At 40.7% G+C, this 19856-nt stretch overlaps 1 protein-coding gene across 1 annotated transcript; it reads left to right on the top strand.

Annotated features, from left to right (window-relative positions):
- Positions 1-1749: 1749 nt before the first annotated feature.
- Positions 1750-19482, top strand: HADH (hydroxyacyl-CoA dehydrogenase). The gene is made up of 8 exons (XM_039551408.1): positions 1750-1898; positions 5131-5259; positions 6562-6719; positions 11443-11569; positions 12796-12885; positions 14426-14498; positions 17602-17718; positions 18752-19482. Exons 1-8 carry the CDS (start codon positions 1770-1772, stop codon positions 18868-18870), a joined length of 942 nt encoding a protein of 313 aa, XP_039407342.1. The 5' UTR covers positions 1750-1769; the 3' UTR covers positions 18871-19482.
- The last annotated feature ends 374 nt before the right edge of the window (positions 19483-19856 follow it).

Genomic DNA, 19856 nt, shown 5'->3' with positions numbered 1-19856 from the left:
TGAAATTAGGAAAATAACACTGCCAGGCATGTTATGATCAAATGATAGATTATGTTTTAAAAACACTGTTACCCAGAATAAAAGAAGAGGGAAGGGTAGAGATCAGGAAGATAAAGAGCATATGAATTGTCAGCAGGAGATGTGCAGTCTGCAGGAAAGAAAATCTTGGGCAGAAGTTGAGGTGTAGTATTTTTTGGACTCCTGGCGTAGAGGGAGGTGGAGGGCAGAGGGGGAAAGGGGTGCCCAGGGGGAGCCTGAAGTAGAGGGCAAAGAGCCTCCGAGAGGCCTCAGGGGAAAGCAGGAGATTCTTCCTCATGGAAGGGGGTGGGCTGAGCAGGAGTCAACTGAAGTGCTTTTGGGGAAGAGATGGGTATCAACATTGGTGTTAACCAGGAGCTGGGCACTCGGGAGCAACAGCTGTAGGTGGAAATCTTGTGTCTTATGCCCTGGCTTCAGGTTGCAGGTTACTTGGCATACTGCTGGTTTTGTTTATTTTTTTTGGGTTTGTTTGGTTTTTTGTGGTATTGTTTTTTTTTTTTTTTTAGGAAAATTAATTAATTACCACTCAGCTGTCATTTGTATACACAAAGTTCAGTAAGGGTGAGTCTCTGGGTAAAGCTGTTTCCACAGCCACTTCCTGCTCCTGCCTAATCCAAGTGAATTTTTTTGAGGTAGGTTTGTGGTACAAAGTGCAGAGATATGAGAATACAACACTTACTTTATTTGAATAAAACAAGCTGCTTAATGTTTACCCTGATGCTAACTCAAGTAGTAATTGCTGTGTTGTCAGCTGCTGCTGTTGCTGACTTGAAGTGCAGGTCTTTCTGGTGATAAACAAATTAGATGGAAAATCAGGGCAGTCTGCATCTGATATGATTCAGCTGTTAGCGTTTGTAACAGAAGAATTTTTGTTGTTGTTGTTTTATTATATATCTTGTGCTAGACTGGAAATAATGTCCTCTTCTAGTCAAGAAACGTTTGTTGTGGAGAGAGAGCTTCTAATGATGTGAACAGGAAGAACATCGTGGTGCTAGAGAGTATCCAGAGAAGGGCAAAGAGGCTGGGGAAGGGTCTGGAGCACAAGTCCTGCGAGGAGAGCCTGAGGGAGCTGGGGGTGTTCAGCCTGGAGGAAGGGAGGCTCAGGGGAGACCTTATCACTCCCTACAGCTCCCTGACAGGAGGGTGTAGCCAGGTGGGGTCGGCCTCTTCTCCCAGGCAGCCAGTGACAGGATGAGAGGACAGAATCTTAAGCTGTATCAGGAGAAGTTTAGGTTGAACTCCTCACAGAGAGGGTGATTTGACATTGACATTGGAAGGGGCTGCCCAGGGAGGTGGTGGAGTTACCATCACTGAAGGTGTTTAAGGAAAGCCTGGATGTGGCATTTGGTGCCATGGTCCAGTTGACATGGTGGTGTCTGGTCATGGGTTGGACTCGATGGTCTCGGAGGTCTTTCCAGCCTCAATAATTCTGCGATTCTGTGAGCATGAGCGGCGGCAGCAGGAAGGTGAGCGCTGAGGGCAGCGCGGTGACCTCTGAGACAAAGGGCGGGCATCAGCGGAGCCTCGGCCGCCGGCCCAGCGCCGGCTTGTGGGCAGTGCTGACCTTGGCCTTGCTGCTTGGCTCTTAAGGAATCAGAGGTAGCGAAGGTGAAAGACCTAACGCGCTTCTCCCCTCGGCGGGCAGCTGGGACCTGCCGCCTCCCCCCCGGGGCGGAGCGCGGCCCTCGCCCCTCCCGGCCCGGCCGCGCCGCTCGCTCCGCGCCTTCGCCATGGCCTTCGCCACCCGCCACTTCGTGCGCGCCGTCTCTTCCGACGCCGCCACGGCGGCCGCCAAGAAGCTGCTCATCAAGCATGTCACGATCATCGGCGGCGGCCTCATGGGCGCGGGCATCGCCCAGGTGAGTGCGGTGCGGCCGCCCGGCCGCGGGGCGGGGGGGAGCGGAGGCGCCATGGCGGCCGCGGGGCGGCCGAGGCCCGGCGAGTGCTCGGGACCGCGGTGCGAGCCCTGCGGCCAGCGCGGGCCCCTCCCGAGCTGCTGCTCCTGCGCGTCCTGCGCTCCGCTCGGCCTCTTCGCTCGGAGCCGAGCCCGGCCGTGCTGCTGCGCTCCGCGCTGTCCGCGGGCGGGAAGGGGCGAGGCAAGGGAGGGCGAGCGGTCTGCCGGCGGACCAACGTTAATAAAACCCACAACAAATCAAAACAACCCTCCCAGCGCTTCTCTGAATGTGTTATAGTCCGTGTTCAAACTCCTCCGCGCTGTGCCTTTCCAGGCTGTGTTCGTGTGCGAAGCAGTGGCTGCGCTGGCGCTCGGCCGTGGCCGGGACGCGCCCCTGCGCTCCGCTGCCGGACTGCGGCGCGTTTGGGCTCGACTGCTGCCGAGGCGGGGTACAAAGTACTGCTGCTCTCTGCTTGCTCAGCTTGCACACTTCTCCTCCTCTTGCTAATCCGCACGTCTTCAGACGGGTTGGCGAGAGGAACCAAGGCTGATTGTTTAATTTGTTTAAGGTGGTTCTTAAGACAGTGCGTGGACTAGTTGTAAACAGTGTGTAATAATATTTGGAAAATGTTGGTCCAGAAAGAAGCTTCTTCTAACTTGCCAAGGGAGCAGATCAAGTGACACTTTCCCAGTAGAATGCAGCACTAAAATGAGCATATATCTATCATATATTCAGAATTATGAAGTGGTTAATATTTAAATAGGACTTATTTTCCATTGCAAGTTTGATCTCAGGCCTTTGGCTTTCAAGTTCACCTTTAACTTGATAGCTTTGGGACATGAAACTGGACAGTCCTTTCAGTGATCTAAAATTTAGGTACTTAGTTAATTCAGAGAAAGAGCCTGTTGCCCAGGGTACCAGCGTAGTTCACAAACTTCACAAGAGTAAGGGAAGTAGGCAGACATCCCCAAGTGGAAACGGATAGTGAGACTGGAGCTGCAGCTCATGAATAGCAGTTCTTCATTTTAATGAATTAATAGGTTTCCTTCTCAGAACTGAAGATTTCCTGCATATCTGGCAAATCTCTAGCACGAGGAATATAGAGTTGTTTTTTTTTTATTTTATTTTCTAAGGAAATAACTAGCTGTTTATTCTTATCTGATAAAAACACTCCTCTGTATCTTGATAGTAGAGCTTGAGGCTTCTACTGAAGGAAGCATCAAAGAACAACTTTGAAAAGTTGTTCTCATGTTTGAGGAAGATGCACACTATGCAAAGCTTATAGTTTTCCATGGAAAGTGAGCTGATCTTCATGTTCTGTTAGACTGCACTTTTTCAGAGAGCAGCTTGTCAAGAGAAACATGTCTGCTATTTGACAGTAACAGGGGTTGCAGGCCTCTATACTGTTAAGGACCCAGGATTGTTTTGCTGACCATCTGCCTCCAATTTATCAATCCAAAATTATCTCAAAGCAGAGGTCATTGTAACACTGAGTGGTGTCTCCCCTGCACCCTGCTGATAAAGCTGCTTTTCATCCCTTTTTGAACACTTAAGAAACTGTGTCTCTGCTTGCTTTTTCATACCGTCAGGTGAAGCAAACCTCTGCTAAAATGTATGGCTGAAAGCTGTAATTTTTGATTCTGCCCTGTGAAAAGCTTTTCTGTATGAGAAAAGCATTAATTGACTCCTCAGCACTCATGTTTTTAGCATTCTTAAGATCATTGGATGGTAGAGTCTAGGCAAGTGTTGTTTGAGTTGCAAGGAGATGGTATGATCTTGTCTCATTTTCTTCCTTCCTGTCCATGTAAATATGGTTGGGAAAGCGGGTGTTAATTTTTCTAGGATTTTTCACCAGCTGGTCAGTGATGATGTCATAAATGGATCCTCAGTGAAGCATCTCTTATAAACGTGCTTGGTAATGATTTTTCATCTGAACATTGAAGGGTCTTGCTTCACTGTTACAAATAATCAGCAGCAGATGAAGTGTTAGGAGTAGAAATACAAGCTTGGTTTAAGTGGTTTTTTTATGATTCAGGTGTTTTTATGGGATAACCATAGTGAAAATAAAAAACCAAGTTGGATAAAGAAATGCCCATGTGCAGACTGACCACTTGTTAAAGCTCTATTGCTGCTCTCCAGAGGCAATCTGGCATTTCTTTATTTGCTGGATTAGTAGGCAAATTGGATGAGAATATCACCATGCTTTTCTTCGTGAGATATCTGTACTTTCCATTTCAGCTAGCTTTGTTGGAGTAGGTCTTGTGGGTGCATGAGGGTTTTTAGTTGCCAGGTGTAAGGTTAAATGCAAGGTAAAAGATTGCTCTGAAGTTGAGTGACTTTAAAATCATCAGTGGAACCATGTTTTAACATCTGTTTTACACAGTTACTAAATTACAACCCTGTTAGTTCAGGGATTCTGAAAGTGGAGGTAGGCTGTTGCTCACTAACAAGAGGAACATAATTAAATTAATAGTGAAGTAACAGATAATGAACAGCTGATTTTTAATATGCTGATGCAGTGTGAGAAAGTGATATTAGACGTTTGAAATTAATTTAAATACCAACCAAAAAGGCAATCCAATAGGGCTGTCTGTAGCTGAGCCAGTGTTTGCACCAGGTGTGTAGTAAGGAGGCTTTGCAGCCACTCCGGTCTGTGCAGAGTTCTGGAGTGCCAAATGTTCACTGCTGCTCCCCAGCTCCACTGTCACCTTCCTGTTGTTGCAGGGACATGCTCATGGCCTGACAGCAGAGCTGTGTTCTGGGGACCCAGGGTTGGTCATCCCTTGTGCCACCTGCTCACCCTGCCTGCGTTCCAGTTTTGGTTTCCACAGCCCTTTTTCTTTACAAGATCCAAGGATCTCAGCTAAGCTGCTTGTTCCTTTCAAGACAGCTGTTTGTTCTGTAGTCATGGCCACATAATTTAGATGCCTTGAGACACAAGATTCTGCAGACATTGTGAGGGAAAGAGGGATTTCTTTTTCCTTTTCCCTCAAGCTGTTTGAGACCTTTATCCCTTCAGCTTCACCCCAGCTGTGTACAGGTTTTTATGATTTTTCTAGTAAAGTGCATTTAGTTCAACGTTCTTTAGCTCTCTTTTGCCTAATTATTGCCTGGCGTTTGTCTGTCAACACAAGTCAATATGGTTGGTTGTTTTATGACATTGATGTTGAATTTTTTTTTTTTTTTTAACTTTCAGGTTGCAGCAGCCAGTGGTCACACTGTGGTATTAGTAGACCAGTCAGATGAAATCCTTAAAAAGTCCACAAAAGGAATTGAAGAGAGTTTGAAGAGAGTGACAAAGAAGAAGTTTGCAGATAAGCCTGAGGTTGACATCTTCTTTATTCCTCTAGGAAAACTTGGGAGAATAAAAACTGCCATATTGAAGTTCTGATATTGCAGTTATGCATTATAGAGCATGCTTAAAAAGAAAACATTCTTCACTGTGTGCTAAAGAACTTGGATTTTCAGTTTGGTTTTTTTTAATTCAGGGAGGTTGAAAGATGTTTTACCTCGTTTCCTTTCTTTAGTAAACTCCAGCTTTGATATAAAGATTTAAACCAACTTAGTGATCTTTTAAAACAGATGCTAAGTGTGAAATGGAGTCAAATTATTCATCCTAACTTGATAGCAAGCAGTTTTTGAGTGGTTCCCTGGGAATGCACCCATTTTGTCCAAAAGCAAATAGTAACAATATTATCTTAATACCTGAGTAAGGAGTCTTTCTTTATTTTATTTTTTTTCCTCCTAACACTTGGGTACAGGATTACTGCAAAGGAAATGAGAGTGCATTTCAAGTGACACATGTTAGATGTATAACTTTGCATTTGCATTGCCGAGTAAGACTTGCATACAGCGAGCCACTGAGGAGCTGTTGATGTGTCTAACATTGTGTCCTAAGGGTTACTTGTTGCTGTGCTTGTTTCTCTAAACTCCACAGCAGTTTCATTTCTTCTTTTGATACATATTAACATATACAATGTATACTGATATTGATGACTCACAGAGAAATGGTGCAGCAGGCAAAGGGAGTGAAAAGGGCTTGTTTTCAGGAGTATGGAAATGCCAGGGTAAGTAGAGTGTACGTATATAATTATGGGGAGTCTTTTAATCAAAAAGAAAACTGTCCATATAATACTTGCACTTTTTGTATGACATGATATTCTACCATGTAGAGTTTTTTTATTGGTACTATGTTTCCATTTACCCTTGGCTGAAAGTCTTGCATTTCTGTTTGAGTTCTGCCCTCATAAACTATGTCAACAGATTTACTAGTGAGAAAACATTTTTTTCCCCACTTTTGCACTGAAACTGTAGCTACTGATTGACCAACCAGGTGATCACTCAGCCTCTTGTGCTGAAGGTTGGACTGCAGCAAATGGTCTTCCTAAAAGAATGTGTTTAAAAGTATTGTATTTGCTTCAAAACCAGATTTGATTGGCTAGGAAAATTTTCTCAGTGGAAAGCATCGTACCTGTACACACTTAGAACTTTCTCATTGGTTTGGAAATGTGACAGACTGCTTGCATTTTTGGGGGGTCAAAAGCACCCGAGCACATAAGGGGATTTTCATGTAAAAGTAAATTAAATCACTGTAAACAGACATTACAGCATCTTGAAAATGTTTCAGGCTGGTGCTGAGTTCATTAAGAAGACCTTGAAGAACCTCACAACAAGCACAGATGCAGCATCAGTGGTCCACAGCACGGATCTGGTGATAGAAGCCATTGTGGAGAACCTGGAAGTTAAAAATCAACTCTTCAAGAGTCTGGATAAGTTTGCCCCAGAGTATGTGTATTTTTCCTGTTACATTTTGAAACTCAGACTATTTTATTTTCTGTTTTTATACTTGCAGTTAGTTCTCTATTTTCTTAGCTGCTTTATTTAAAAATGAGTTTTTCTCTCTTAGACTAGCTCCAGACTGTCATGTTGGTGTGGAATACTTGTTGTGCTAGGTGCAGTTCCAAACACTCTCAGGTGTGTTGCATTGCTTCATTTGCTTGTTGCATTGCTTCATTTGTTGTTCCAGGTGTGTTTAGTCATTAAGGTTGCCCATCTACTTGGCAAGTTCAAATCTAAATCCAACTGCAAATGCAGAACAGTAAAATGAACTTGTTCCAGTACAATACTTGTTGTGGGTTATGGTTAATGTTGTGTTCCCATACTTAAATAGGGAATTGGGGTGATAAAGAATTTCTTTTCAGCACACCTGACATAATCAGGTTTTAAGAAGTCTCAGCTCAATAGTGTCTTAAATGAACTAAGTTTACTTTGTATTACAAGAGTTTGGAAACTGCTCATTGCTGGTTATTGTGTGTGGTGTAAAAGGGTAAATAGTATTTTAGTAAACACTCATTCAGTTACTTAAAGTCCCTGGAAATGTCTTTGAACTGTATTTGGTAACTGTTGGAAGCTACTGTTGAATTCTATCCAAACCCAAAAATGCTGTTAAGGTGAGCGTGCAGACTCAGGAAGTTGAGCCTTGTAACTGATGAGTCAGGACCACAGGACCTTGACTGCTTGCAGGTTGAGATTTTAACTAGTGCAAGTAAGTCTGGGGTATTGGCTAAGAGGTATTCTAGACTGTCTAGCCTGTCAACTGGGCAAGCTGTGCCTTGAATATCATGTCAGGGGAGAAACGATGTTATCATTAGTTGACTTCAGCCTGGGGAGATTTTCAGGCTTTCTCATACTGTCAGTAATTAAAATTACCTGGTGTTTTTGAAAACAATAAATGATCACAAGCAGCCATGTACTGAGCACAGGGTAACTTGCCATTGCCCTGACACACAAAAGAAAGTAGCTGCCTTTCACATTTAAGAGAGTACCTTGTTATGGTTGGATTGTGCTTATTTTGTGCAAACAGACCATTGGTTGTTCGAGTATTTAATGAGCAAATTAGACTGTAGTAACTGGCAAACTGTCTAAAACCAGTCAGCAAGGAAATGTGGGCATAGAGACTTGGACATAGGGACTCATTTGAAAATATGTGTGTTTGGAACACCTGAGGCTATTTTTCAGAAGTCTGAGCTGTTTGTCAGCATAGCTGCTGTAAAACATTGAATTTTACATTACAGTGTTAAAAGATACTGGAAATTGTTCGAATATGCTCCTGCCCATTGCAAAAGGGTTGATTTTGCAGGGTTGGGAAAAATGACTAAGACAAGAAGCCTTCCTTTTAAGAGGATATTTGGAAATTATTATAAACATACAGGTAACTTATGTATAGGATAAAGGAAAGTGAAGTGAATGGCGAAGAAAATGGGTTGCAGTGTAGAAGGTCTAGATGAAAAACCTGTAAAATAGTGGAACTTAGTAGTCAGATGTTTAAAATATTAGCTATTGGATATAAAAAGGAACTTGTAATTGTGAGAGAATATAGAGTTGCAGATCACGTGAGTAATATGGGGAAAGACAGAAACGTCTAGTGTTTTTCCATGTGTTAGAAGAAAGCTGTAGGCTTTAGTCATCCCACATGGCACTGTGCTAGAATGGAAAGCTCTCCATGTCAGTGCAAGCATTCTACAGCCTTTTCTAAGACTGAATAGTTCAAAATTTACAAACCTATTATATGGACTAACAGTTCTGTCAGCTCAGTAGGGGGTGGTAGACTTGTGGTTAATTGGTAACAAAGACAGGATTTGTTTAAAGACAGCTTTGAGGCTCAGGAGGAGCTTTGCTTCTGAGGGGCTCTGGGCATTGATGGCCCTCTGAAGTGTGGGTTACAGGCAGACACCAGGAAAGACCAGGCTGCTGTGGAAGGAGGACTTGGCTTCATTCAAATCTCAGGACTTACCACAGAGGTGGATGATAGCAGCTGGAAATGTGAGGGGCTAGGTATGACAGGTGTTCTGACAAGATGATGAATTCTGCCTGTGAAACATAAGCTTTGTGAAACCCTGCATTTTTCTTCTTTCGTGCTGTATTTCATGGCTCATGCTTTTCCTCAGCTGCAACATGTACTTGTTCATCTCCCATTTTTGCACTATGAATACATCTCCAGGGAAAATAAATAAGCCTGGCGAGTGCAAAAAACTAAAATATTACATTGAAAAAACAGAGCACAGTTAACTTAATTCCTCTTCCTTTTCTTATAAAATAACTGTAATTCCTCTGAAAGTGGATCTATAAATGTAGGGGATGGGAAAGCTATTTTTTTATTGAGAGAAGTTGTATTTGTGAGTGGGGGGAGAATTTCTCTTAAGTGTTTAAGACAAATATAATAAGCCAGGAGCATTTGGCAACCCCAGAGCACTTTGGAAACTCAGGGTATTTTTCATCTGGGTAACTGTCCAGGTGAAATAGTGGATGCTGTTTCTCGGGTGCCATCAGTCTGAGAGCATACAGGTTTATGTTCTTGGAGCATTGCAAAATTCCTTGTGTATGTTCTATTCTTCTCAGTGTTATACTCACCATATTTGATATATATTACTGTGTTACATGGTCATCATCTTTGGAGCAGACTAAAGCATTGCTACCCTCTCTTCAGTTTTGTTTTCCTTTTCTTGAATGGAGTCAGTCTTGCATTTTCATTTTGAAAAGGTCAGGCAAGGATTTTGTAGACACTGCAGCACTTTTCTGAACAGGGTCATAACAAATATGACAAAAGAACTTTTGGGTATCCACTTTAAGAACTTTTTGGTACTTGCTTTCTGTTCTTTTGTGGGATGTGGGAATACCCATCAGTATTTCTTGGTCTAGGATTTACCTTTAGATGTGGAAACTCAGCTTGGACCTGGCCAGATTTTTTCAGCTGTTCACTGTGTTAGAATGAATATGTTATAAAACTGTTCCACAATGAAGCGTTGTTCAGTGTTTGCTGTGTAAGGCAGCTGGACTGTATGAGTCGGGTTTACTGGAATGGTCGATTTCTCTTGTGTTGGGCTCTGTTTCTGACGTCTTCCTCTGAGCCACTAGATGGCACCAAGAGAAAGCACACTGGTGCTGGGAAAGCCATCGCTATGGCTTCGCTAGTACTGGCTTTCCAAAGCCTCCTAACTCGGCTGTCACCTGAAGCATGGATTGTGTAATTCTAAGTCACAGAGGCATGAAAATTCTATTTTAAACTCAACTGAAATCAGCTGGTTGGTCAGAGAAGAAAGTGTAACTCAAATGCACTTCTTCACAGTGCAAATTCAATGCTGTTCTTTTTTCCAAGGCTTTATGTTGTATGAGGCTGCAAGTATTCACCCACAGAAGAGCTACTGAGGCAATATCTCTTACTGAACTCAGATATAAACCTAGCAATGATTATATTTCACAAATCAATGTGCTTAATTTTTATATGACTATTTTAATATTTATATACAGTGGCAATTTTTTGGTGAGGATAAGTGACTTCTGTATGCACTGACCTTGCAAGGTCAAAACTATGAAACTCAGACTGCTCCTTCTAGTACCTCACCTCAGAGCAATGTAAAGCCACTTTATGCTGGAGAGATAACAAAAGAGTATTTGTAAGAAGAGTAAACAGGAATTTTCAGGATTTTTTATTTCCTTCACTATAATGAAAAAGAAAACATAATAAAAAATGGAAAACAAAGTGGGTGTTTTTGTCCTGAAATGTTTTCTTTTAATGCCACTATAAGATGTCCCCATGGCTTGGACATAATTTTTCTGAAAGCTCTGTTGTAAAGCTCAGTTACATCTTAGTACAATGTAAGCAAAATATCAATGTAGATAAACATTTGTTGAGTCTAGTAGGATCACTTTTTGAAGGGATAGTAGGATGCAGCCCAGAATGGAAGGTGGGTATTCATCTCTTATTTAGTTTCTGATTTTTGTGATTTGAAGAAAAAGCCATTTCTGTAAGTTTTTGGTGTGATGTCACTATAGTGGAGCTGTTGAGGTTTTGAGATATTTTTGGGAAGAAAAATCCTAACAAACAAAATACCCAAACCATTATAAATTGCAGTTAGTAAATCTGGTTTAAGTCTGGAAAAAGACTTCATATATGTCTTAAAATTCTTGGCATTTTGTGTATCCTTTGCAGTGTCCTATGCATGGCAGATTTTACCTTTTCTCTATTTTTTTCCCATCAAATCTTTGCTCTGTTGGTAGGTTTGCTCATCATGTCTATCACTGGTCATTTTAAAACAAAGTAGATTGCAAATTTCCCGTAAGACTCCGAAGTGCATTTTTGACATGGCATATGATTGGGTTTCAATAACTGTGTAAATGTGTTTAACAACAAATAAAAATACCTTTAGGTTTCCAGGATTGCTGAAGGAATTACCTGGAATGGATCTGGGGAGTTAAATAAAATTTTCTACTTGTGCAGTCTTTTTTTCTTGCACCTAATAAAAGTATTCAATATAATTCCTCGGGAATCAGAAACTCACACGGTCTTTGCAGTGGTTGTTTAGTCATTCCTGTGCTTAGACCTCAGCAAAAGGACCATGATAAACTGCTGGGGTATTTCTGAGAATTCTTGGATGGTTAACCAATATTTCTGTTTAGTGCCTCAGTCTCCTACTGTCCTTGATGCAGTCTATATATTTCTTATTTCCAGGCACACGATATTTGCAAGCAACACTTCATCCTTGCAAATCACAGAGATGGCAAACGCAACCACCAGGCAGGACCGATTCGGTGGTCTCCATTTCTTCAATCCTGTGCCTATGATGAAGCTTGTGGAGGTGAGTGTCTTGTGAGCACACCTTACAGGGGATATTATGATCACCTTCCATCATAGCAACAACTGCAGCCCAGCAGTGCAATTGTCAGCAGTAGGATTTCTGTTAGATCGACAGAGCTGATCTCAGTTTGCAGCTGTTCTGATTTGGAATTAGCTACCTCTAGTGATTAGAGGGTGCTGCAGTCTCTGTTGAGGGGCAAGTTTAAGAGACAGAGGTAACTTCTTCAGTCTCAAGGCTCCAGAATTCTCCACTGAACTGCCAACAGAGGTGCTGTTTATAGCCGTCATTTCAGGCAGGCAGGCTTATTCATAAGAACTGCTGCTACTAGTGTAGGAATCAATAGAAAATGCCAGGAGATGAAATCTTACTGCCTTGTGACTTTTGAAGCAAAGTCAATCGTGTTTGTTTCAATGTTTCCAGTGCTACAGGCTGGGAACAGAGCGGCTGAAATCTGACCAGAGGAAAAGGATCTGGGAGTACTGGCTGACAGCAGCTGAACATGAGCCAGCTGTGCCCAGGTGGCCAAGAAGGCCAATGGCATCCTGGCTTATGTCAAAAATAGTGTGGCCAGCAGGACAAGGGCAGTGATTGTTCCCTGTACATGGCACTGGTGACCTTAAGATTTGTGTCCAGTTCTGGGCCCCTCACTACAAGAAAGACACTGAGGTGCTGGAGCATGTTCAGAGAAGGGAAACAGAGCTGGTGACAAGTCTGGAGAGTAACTCACATGAGGAGCAGCTGAGGGAGCTGGGAGTGTTTAGCCTGAGAAAAGAAGGCCCAGGGGAAACCTTATCACTCCCTAAAATTTCCTGAGAGGAGGTTGTAGTGAGGTGGGGTAGCTGTTGCAACCTGTTATATCAGGAACTACATCTGTTCAAATGGTTCTCTAGAGTGATGTCTTTGTGTTTCCCAAGACAACAGAGACTATGTAGCTTTTAAAGTTGTTTTGATACACTGTAATCTCTTAAGTGTGCTCACAAAGAATGGTCCCTTTTACCATCCATCCATAGTGGCTGAGTGGGAAAGTGTCTTAAAGAAACACGTAATTGTGAATTGCTGTTAAAATAGTGTTCTGTGTCTGTTACATATATATCCATTGAAGTTGGTTTTTTTGCAAAACGTTCTTTGAATGTCTGGAAGAGTGTTCTGGATTACATTGCTGTAATGGGGAAATGAGATTCTGCTCATAAATATGCTTATGCTTTCTCTGCCTTCCCTCTACCCAGGTCATCAAGACTCCAATGACCAGCCAAAAGACTTTTGAATCACTAGTGGATTTCAGTAAAGCAGTAGGAAAGAGTCCTGTCAGTTGTAAGGTGAGTAGGTTTTGACTGTATAGTGTTTGGAGGGTCTGTTCTTGTAGACTGGTAATTTTAATGAGGTGGGTTTGAATAGCTGTAAGAGCACTTCAAAACTTTCCAGGCTGTTTCTTGTCCGGTTTGTCATCTCTTTTAAAAGCAGTTTGACAAAACACCCACATTTACCACAAAGTCTTCAAAGTTCAGTGACTTTAGACAACTTGTCTGGAGCAGCAAAACTCACAAGCATCAGGGTTTACTGTTATGGAGTCTTTTTTTTCAAGTTCTGCAAAAACTTAGACTGGAGAGCATGAGCAGGAGCTCATCTTTAGCCATGCCAGAGACAAGACTGCTGCCTCTTGTACTGTGAGACAGTTGCATGAATCTTCCATGGTGTGTACTCATTGCAAGTTTTTCTTAAAACTACACTAACTAGGAGCATATTAATCTTCATTGCTTCTCAGCTTTGGGTTTTCTTCTCTAGAGGAATACCCTACTGCCAAAGCACACTTTTTCTGAATCCATTAAGCTGTGGTCTGGATAGCTTTATGCAAGCTACTGCCTTGAGATTCACAGCTCCCAGGAGACATTTGCTCATAAGAAGAAGGGCCTGCAATCTGATAGTTACCAGTGTTCAACATCTGGATGCTGGACTCTAATTCTGGTTGTATTCTTTAATTCTGGCTATATTCTCTAAATTCTGGCTAAATTGTTCTGTGGTCCCAGTTGACTTTTATCCTGTTTCTGTCACAGTTTTGCAGTATGCAATGTGTAGAATATAGGATGAATTGTTATAAATTAGCTTGGATAGAGAATAATGCAGTATTCACTCCTGAACTTTTTTTCTTTAAATTCTTGCTTATAGAAGAAACATTGCTTGGAATTCTCTGGATTAAATATTGAGATAAAATGGAATGAATAATAAACATCTGAAACAGTAGTAGTATACAAAACAACGCTATATTTGCAAAGCTCTTTCTCTTGTGTTTGTACTATTGCTTTTGATAAATGCTTGTGCAAAAGAAGTTTTGTATTCATTTGTTACCTTCTGATAGCATGTGTCTTATCTTTTCATTGTTAGTGTTGATGTTTGCTGTAAAAATGATCCTAACTTTCAAAAGTATGGGTCACCAGTGAGCAGTGAGGGGGAGAAGTAGACTATTTAGTCAGGAGTGTTTCTGGCTGTGGACACACACACAAAAAAACCTGCTAGGGAAGAACTGCTTCTCTCCTATCCTTCAGGAAATTGTATCATTAGAATCTTGATAAAGAAAAGACTGTCCACATTAAATTGTTTTAAGATTAATTGCTTTGGGCTTGTAGTAGTCTTATTGTGCTCAGTCATGATGACTGCTTATGTGCCATTCCTTATTTGAATTTCGCAATGTTTTATGCTTTAATACTGACCGGATAAGTGACATGAAAAATGCAGTTCAGAGAGTCTCTTAAGTAATGCTACAATAAGTGTCTTCATCCTCCTGTTTCATTTGTCATGTAGCTTTTGAGTATAGTTCTGGTAAAGCGTGTTTACTTAGGATTCCTATTTTATTTTTCCTAGGATACTCCAGGGTTTATTGTAAACCGTCTGTTAGTGCCGTATATGATGGAAGCTGTTCGACTTTTTGAGAGAGGTACTTGGTGGGATATTGGATTCAGGGAATGTTGACATTTAACACTGCTAAATGTTACATTGCTTCAGAAAAGTCTTGGGATTCCCTCAAAATTTTCAGACATTAAAGGCTGGAAGTGAATAGAGAATGTTAAATATGAGCCAACATATGCGACTGGAAAGGCCTTCCCTTCACTTTGAAATGTCAGGTTATGCAGAGTTGGAAGGTACTAGTTACTTGTGTGTGAAATTCCTGGTGGTGGAAAATATTTCTGGCTTGGAGGTGACAAGGTGAGTGTAGTGCCATTGTAAAAATATCCTCTGCCAGCTATTCAGGAACTTCCCTCTCTCTCCCAGGAGATGTTGATAAAAGTGATTGAAAATCCCATAATGGGACTATTAGTAAAGTTCTCCTGAGTTCATTTATACGGGGCTTGTGAAAGAAGCCACCAGTTTTGAGGTAAGTGGTATAATAGTGTCACACTACTGGCACAGAAGTGATTTGGGCTCAGCTACTGCCACGTAAAACTTCCTGTTCCCCTTCTGTGTACTTTTTTTAGACATAGGTTCTTCAGGAACTCCAGTCTCACTGCTGGTCTCTTTTACATTAATACATAGGTAGAAATAATCATGAATCCCCAAAGAACCACTGAATTTTTCAAAGCATTGATGCTTGTTTTGAAAAGAAGCCAATAATGAATGTAGTAGATAAAGATGAAATTACAGACTATAATTGCTTTTATTTCAAGTGCTCTGCTCATAGCTTCGTGGTACTAAGAATGTCATTTGAAACATTTTGTTTTTGAAATCACTGCTTTATTACAGATGAAAGCACTCCATTTTCAGGATTCCACCAGATATGCTTTAAATATTAAAAATCTCTTTTAAAGCACATGGAAGGGATGGTTTGATCTCCCCAAAAAAAAAAAAAAATCAACACCACTACTTGTTTATCCATCAACAGATGTACCTAATTACATCTCAAAGGAAGAAAAGAGCAAATTTAATGACTTGAAAGGCAAAGGCATGAATGCAAGGGGGCATTATTCTTTTAGAAAAAGTCACAGTTTTAAATAAAGTGTGTGGGTGTTTCAGTGTGTTTAAAAGAGGTGCCTTTGTTAAGTGACATGTATCGTTGTGCATATTTCAGGAGACAACAGAACTTTTAATTAAATGCAGAAGAAAACAGTCACTGAGTTTGTATGTTAAAACTGACTGCTTTCTGCCTAAGCAAAGCAATATTTTGATGTAATCTTTATTCTTTGTGTATTTTGTCCCACAGTATGATATTTCCAAACTTGTTAAAGTTAATTTGTGAATTTTTAACTCTAATGAAATCTATTTAAAAAGCTGGTTGATGTCTTGAGAAGGCTGATGGCTGTCTTTTAATTCATATGTTCCAGTGAATCAGGTTAAATTTTTATCATATCCTTTGTGTTTATTCTCAGAGTAGACACTTGAGCCAGATTGTCATCTACATCAGAATGAAATTGTGTCTCTTTCCTGGTAATCCCAAGCACTGAAATGCCATTTTATTGGGCTAGTCCTTGAGTTTTTATTTATACAAAATCTCATTCTGTTAAGTGTGTGCTTTTGCATATGCAAAATACCTTTAGTATATTAACAATGACTTAAACAGGGGACATATTGTAAATATTAATGTCTAGTGGTCTGTACTTCTCTGTTCTTAGTGGAAAAACTAAAAAGCAGTCAGCTAAGTTTCTGTGGAAGTCTGCTTTATACTAGGAGAGACTAGAATGAACTAGGGATATAGCCCTTGTTTGCCCTTTTATTATTTTTTATTGTATTATAATGAAACTTTAGTGTGGCCAAGTCCCAAGTTTAACAATGTGGGACAAATCTGTTGATAGAACAAGTATGTATACTGACATCAACTGCAGATGAGCTGAGGATTTAGCTGTGTTTGAATTTGGGAAGCTGAAATTATGTTAGAATTAGGTAAGGCTACTCTCCGCAGCTTCTCAGAAATAAAATGAGGCTTGAAAAAACCATTGTCGGCTTTAAAGAGTAAAGGGAGGTATAGATAAATTATTAGTTCATACAGAACTGTCACTGAAGTTGTTACCTTTACAAGAGATTTTGTAAATTTATTTCTAAGGTTCTCTGATCTTAGGTGTATAAATTGCACAGGCTATGTCTGCCAAGCTGCCGGACACCCTGAATACCTGTACACATTGAGCACGGAGGTTACTTAACAAGTACCTCTGGGGTTTGTATAACTTCATCCTTTTTATAGGATCTGCAGAGAAAATGCACTGCCTTTATCAAAATATGAGTTAGAAGTATGTAGTAGAGGTGCATCTGCTTTGATGACAGTCTAAAATATGTATGCAGCTAAAGAATGAGGTTACAGTTAACTGTGACAATGTGGCAATGCAGGATTTGTATTTTTATAGGCACAGACTGAAGTAGAAGTAACAAATTTCTGATAATTTTGATTATTTCTTTTTAAATAATGTTGGAATTAATGAATTCAACTGCACTTGCACAGTCATTTCAGGTCTTTCCTATCTGCCATCTCTGATCCCAACAGATATCCCCTGGTGATAGGTGCTGTAGCTAAACATGTTACTCAGCTGCTCCAGCTCCCCTCTCCGTGCCTGCCTTACCCATCAGCTGGATATCACTTGTGTTCTGGAAGTTGTAATGTAAGGGTAGCTCCATCCTGTGCATCATTCAAAAGCTGCTGCTGATCTGACGAAGCTGAAATTGAGTTGTTTCCTTACTTACTCTGTTCTGCTGCCTCTAAAAGAAGCTCTTGTTTCTTCAGTGACCAGTCCTTCCTTTAGTCATTCTGATAGGTTCAGCACAGTAGCTGTGGCTCCATCAGTAGTGCAGTGCTCTGTATTTAAATGCAAGAGGAAGCCAGGAAAATGGAAAGCAGGCCTGCAGGGCTTGCTTTTTTTAAAATTTTCTTTTGTGAGAGGTTCAGCTTTATGCTTCAGCATGTGTATGCTGACTCCAGTTTTTGTGGCTGTGAAACAAGCAGAGATTTCTGTGAAGAGCTGCACCAGGGTGAAATAACACCCTGTTAATTATTTATAAGTGGTGCCAAGGAGATGTGGAATCTTCTCTGTTCATCAAACTGTCAATCTTTTCTCTAGGAGATGCATCAAAGGAAGATATTGATGTTGCTATGAAGCTTGGGGCTGGCTATCCCATGGGTCCATTTGAACTGCTGGACTATGTTGGGTTGGATACCAGTAAATACATTATAGATGGTACTGCATGCTTATTTTTTTCTGCTTTTCCCCTTTTTAGCTAAATTGTAGATGTTCTAATGCAAATGTGACTCTTAATTATTTAAACGGAATGTTTATGGTATAGCCTTTGAACTGTTGAGGAGAAAGGAGTTAGAATTCAGCTCAGAATGCTGTGTGAGTGCAGCATTTGTACTGCATGCCTGTACCCTTTGTACATGGGGACAGAACAGTGGTGGCTTTGCTGACTTCATCAGGTGCTCCTGGAAAGTAATAGTATTAACGTTAATGGTACTTTATATAACTAAAAAGGATCAGTGACATCTACTGGAGGTGGGAAATTCTGTTGAAAAGCAGCAAATGTTGAAACCCCCTATCCTTTTTCTACCAGCCATATATTTTCATTCTTAATTAATAAGAAACCCAGTAAATACTTCAAAAGACATAAGTGAACCATCTCCCTCTCACTTCATTTAGTAAGTGGGTAAATGTCAGTACAGTAACAAAAACATACATAATTGGTGACAGCTCATTGATGGTTGTTGTGTTTTTTTGAATGAGCAGCTTAAACATCCTCTGAGGCAGAATGTCACTTTGAAGATGGCATTTTCAGTGGAACTTCTTTTGCTTTTAGTCAGTACTGTGGAGTAGTGTTACATTGTTCTAAGTAACTGTGTGTTTCAAAGGTAGAAACTCAATTTGGAATTTCTTTGCACTTGAATTTCTTCTCAGCAGAGCCTTTATTTTATTTCTTTGTACTTAAATATGTTTCAAAAGTTCTCCTTAATTCTTTCAAAAAATCCTCAGTGGTGGAGATTATAAGGTGTTTGGAGAACACTGAGCTTGAAGACTAATTGTTAGATTTGTGCATAATTGTCAATACTGATCTGGGCTTTATGAAGCTGTACTGAAGGGTCTCAGAGAGCCTAGAATAAGTTCCATTCTTTCTTCACTTTTCTGACCTTCTAATGGTTTTCTAAGGAGATGCAGATCTCTGTTGTCTTTGCATATAAACAGAACTGTTACTAATTCATCCACTTCCCTTCCTTTCCAGGATGGCATTCATTAGAGCCCAACAATCCTCTTTTTGCACCCAGCCCACTCCTGAATAAACTGGTAGAAGAAAAGAAGCTGGGTAAAAAGACTGGAGAAGGATTTTACAAATACAAATGAACTCCAGACCTCAAGAGGTGTTAAACTATCTGTATATGCTATTCAGTGTTGCCATAATACAGGTGTTTAAACCTTCCCAAGGGTGGCACAAGCTGCGTTTAGAACATAACTCACTTGTGAACTGAGTGATTGCACTAGTTAACTATGGTCAAAGCTTGATTTGGTAGATTGTTTATTTCTTGTAATTCCGAAAATCTTTCTATGTACAGTGCCTTCATGAAATGTTGATTTTTCTCAGGTGCAGTACAGAATGACAAGTGAATTTACGTATTTGAAACATTATTATATTGATGGGGAAAATCCTAAAAATAACCTCCCTTTCTTAAAAATAAAATTTTCAGCAATTCTGTATTGAGTCTGAGGGCTTGCAGTTGTGTCTTGGATGGAGCCCACAGGGTGGCAGTCTCTTCCCACGCTGGCAAACGCAGCCTGGACAGGCAGTTGGATGTTTTGTTAGGATTTTTCTTAAGTGCACCGCTAATCTGTAGGTGTAAATTACAGTGCCTTGAACAATAATGTTTTGAAGGACATATTTAAAAATAAATAAAGAATCCCACAATGGCAGGCTGTTTCCCATAGCAGAAAGTTCCCAATAAAGCATTTAAAAGCAGAGCTCATGATTTGTCTTGGGGTTTTCTAGCATTTTCAATTAGTGGTTGGGGGCCTACTTTTGCTAGGTGCTGTAGGAACATAATGAAGATTTCTAGGTGATTTATGTTCTCAGGGCATAAACTAGGACACTGGTGAACGCTTCTGAATGTTTTCTAGAGTCCTGTAAATTGACTCTATTTAAAGTGTCATTTTTACACAATACACTACTACTGTAGTTGAGTACTTTCAGGATTGCAGTTGGGAGTTTGTGCTGTGTAAATAAATAAGTGTGTCTGGCTGTGTGAGGCAACTTCTGTTTTGCAACTTGATTTCCTTGGGTTTTAGCAGAGTTGAATTTGTCCATGGTGGGAGTGCATCAAATCCTACCTTTTCTC

This window comes from Corvus cornix, chromosome 4 (assembly GCF_000738735.6).
Source record: "Corvus cornix cornix isolate S_Up_H32 chromosome 4, ASM73873v5, whole genome shotgun sequence".
NCBI classification, from domain to species: domain Eukaryota; kingdom Metazoa; phylum Chordata; class Aves; order Passeriformes; family Corvidae; genus Corvus; species Corvus cornix.
Note: the sequence above shows the minus strand (reverse complement) of the source record. Positions and strands in the feature narration are given on the sequence as shown.

Coding starts and splice junctions, on each gene's coding strand:
- HADH (XM_039551408.1), top strand. CDS start 1,770: ATGGCCTTCGCCACCCGCCACTTCGTGCGCGCCGTCTCTTCCGACGCC. Junction 1,899..5,130: donor TGGGCGCGGGCATCGCCCAG/GTGAGTGCGGTG, acceptor TTTAACTTTCAG/GTTGCAGCAGCCAGTGGTCA. Junction 5,260..6,561: donor AGTTTGCAGATAAGCCTGAG/GTTGACATCTTC, acceptor AAAATGTTTCAG/GCTGGTGCTGAGTTCATTAA.